General features: G+C 59.8%; 1 protein-coding gene across 1 annotated transcript in view; it reads right to left on the reverse strand.

The window, feature by feature from the left end:
- Positions 1-267: 267 nt before the first annotated feature.
- USF2 (upstream transcription factor 2, c-fos interacting) overlaps positions 268-984 on the reverse strand; it is a 10,398-nt gene continuing 9,681 nt past the window's right edge. The window contains exon 10 of the mRNA XM_049622351.1: positions 268-980. Within this exon, the coding sequence (XP_049478308.1) occupies positions 828-980 (153 nt within the window). The 3' untranslated portion in view covers positions 268-827. The remainder of the gene's footprint in view (positions 981-984) is intronic.

Genomic DNA, 984 nt, shown 5'->3' on the forward strand with positions numbered 1-984 from the left:
GAACGGATGACAGGAGAGACCCCAGCCTCTCCTCCAAAAACATGGGACGTGTCCTTGACCCTGGCACCTCCTGCCTTCACACCACATATGCACACCTGGGGCCTCAAAGAGGATATCCGTTCCTTAATTTCTCCACCATCCAGCCGACAGACTGGGTACCAGGGGGTACAGGATGGCAGGGACGGGCACACAGCCACGAACACAACATGGAGTTCTGCAGACCCCAGGCCCCCCTCCCCAAACCCGAGATGGACAGATACACAAACAGACAAGGCGGGGCCACATGGGGCCAGTTTATTGCAGTTAAATACCTCTCTCTCTCTCTCTCTCTATTTTTTTGTCCACTTTTCCATAAAGAAAATTAAAACACACACACACACTCAAAAGGAGCAGGGATCCAGAAACAAGAGGTGGGGTGGGACATGGCCTCCCTGCTTAGGTCCAGGCCCCGGGGCTGGCCCCCGTAAAGTCTCCCCTCCTTCCCGAAAGCACCCTGTCTCAGTACCTCTAGAGACCAAGGAGGCAGCGGGATATGGCAGGGCTCCGTCCTCCTCCCTCTTGCCTCCAGGCGAGACCACTAGAAGTGCTGGGGCTCCGTGGGGGCCGGAGGAGGGAGACAGACAGGAGGGGGAGGGAGGAGATCATTTCCCAAGTTGAGGAGAGCGGTGGGCGCTTATCCACAGAAATGCATTGTTTCTCCCCGTTTTGTTAAAAATCTACTATAAAAAAACGCAGCTGGGGGAGGGGCGTCTGTCCCTCTCTGTGCTAAGGGCTGGGGAAGGGGCGGCGGCGGCCGGAGGAGCCCCCGCCGCGCGGCGGGGCGGGTGTCACTGCCGCGTGCTCTCGCCCACCATCTCCAGGTTGTGCTGCTGCAGCTGGGCACGAAGCACGGCATTCTCGTTCTTCAGCTCCTCGATCTGGCACACACGACAGGGCACGAGGAGCCAGGGGCTGGCTCCCCGCCCCTGCCCCGGCTCCCCCCCC

Source organism: Panthera uncia (assembly GCF_023721935.1).
Source record: "Panthera uncia isolate 11264 chromosome E2 unlocalized genomic scaffold, Puncia_PCG_1.0 HiC_scaffold_19, whole genome shotgun sequence".
Lineage (NCBI taxonomy): Eukaryota > Metazoa > Chordata > Mammalia > Carnivora > Felidae > Panthera > Panthera uncia.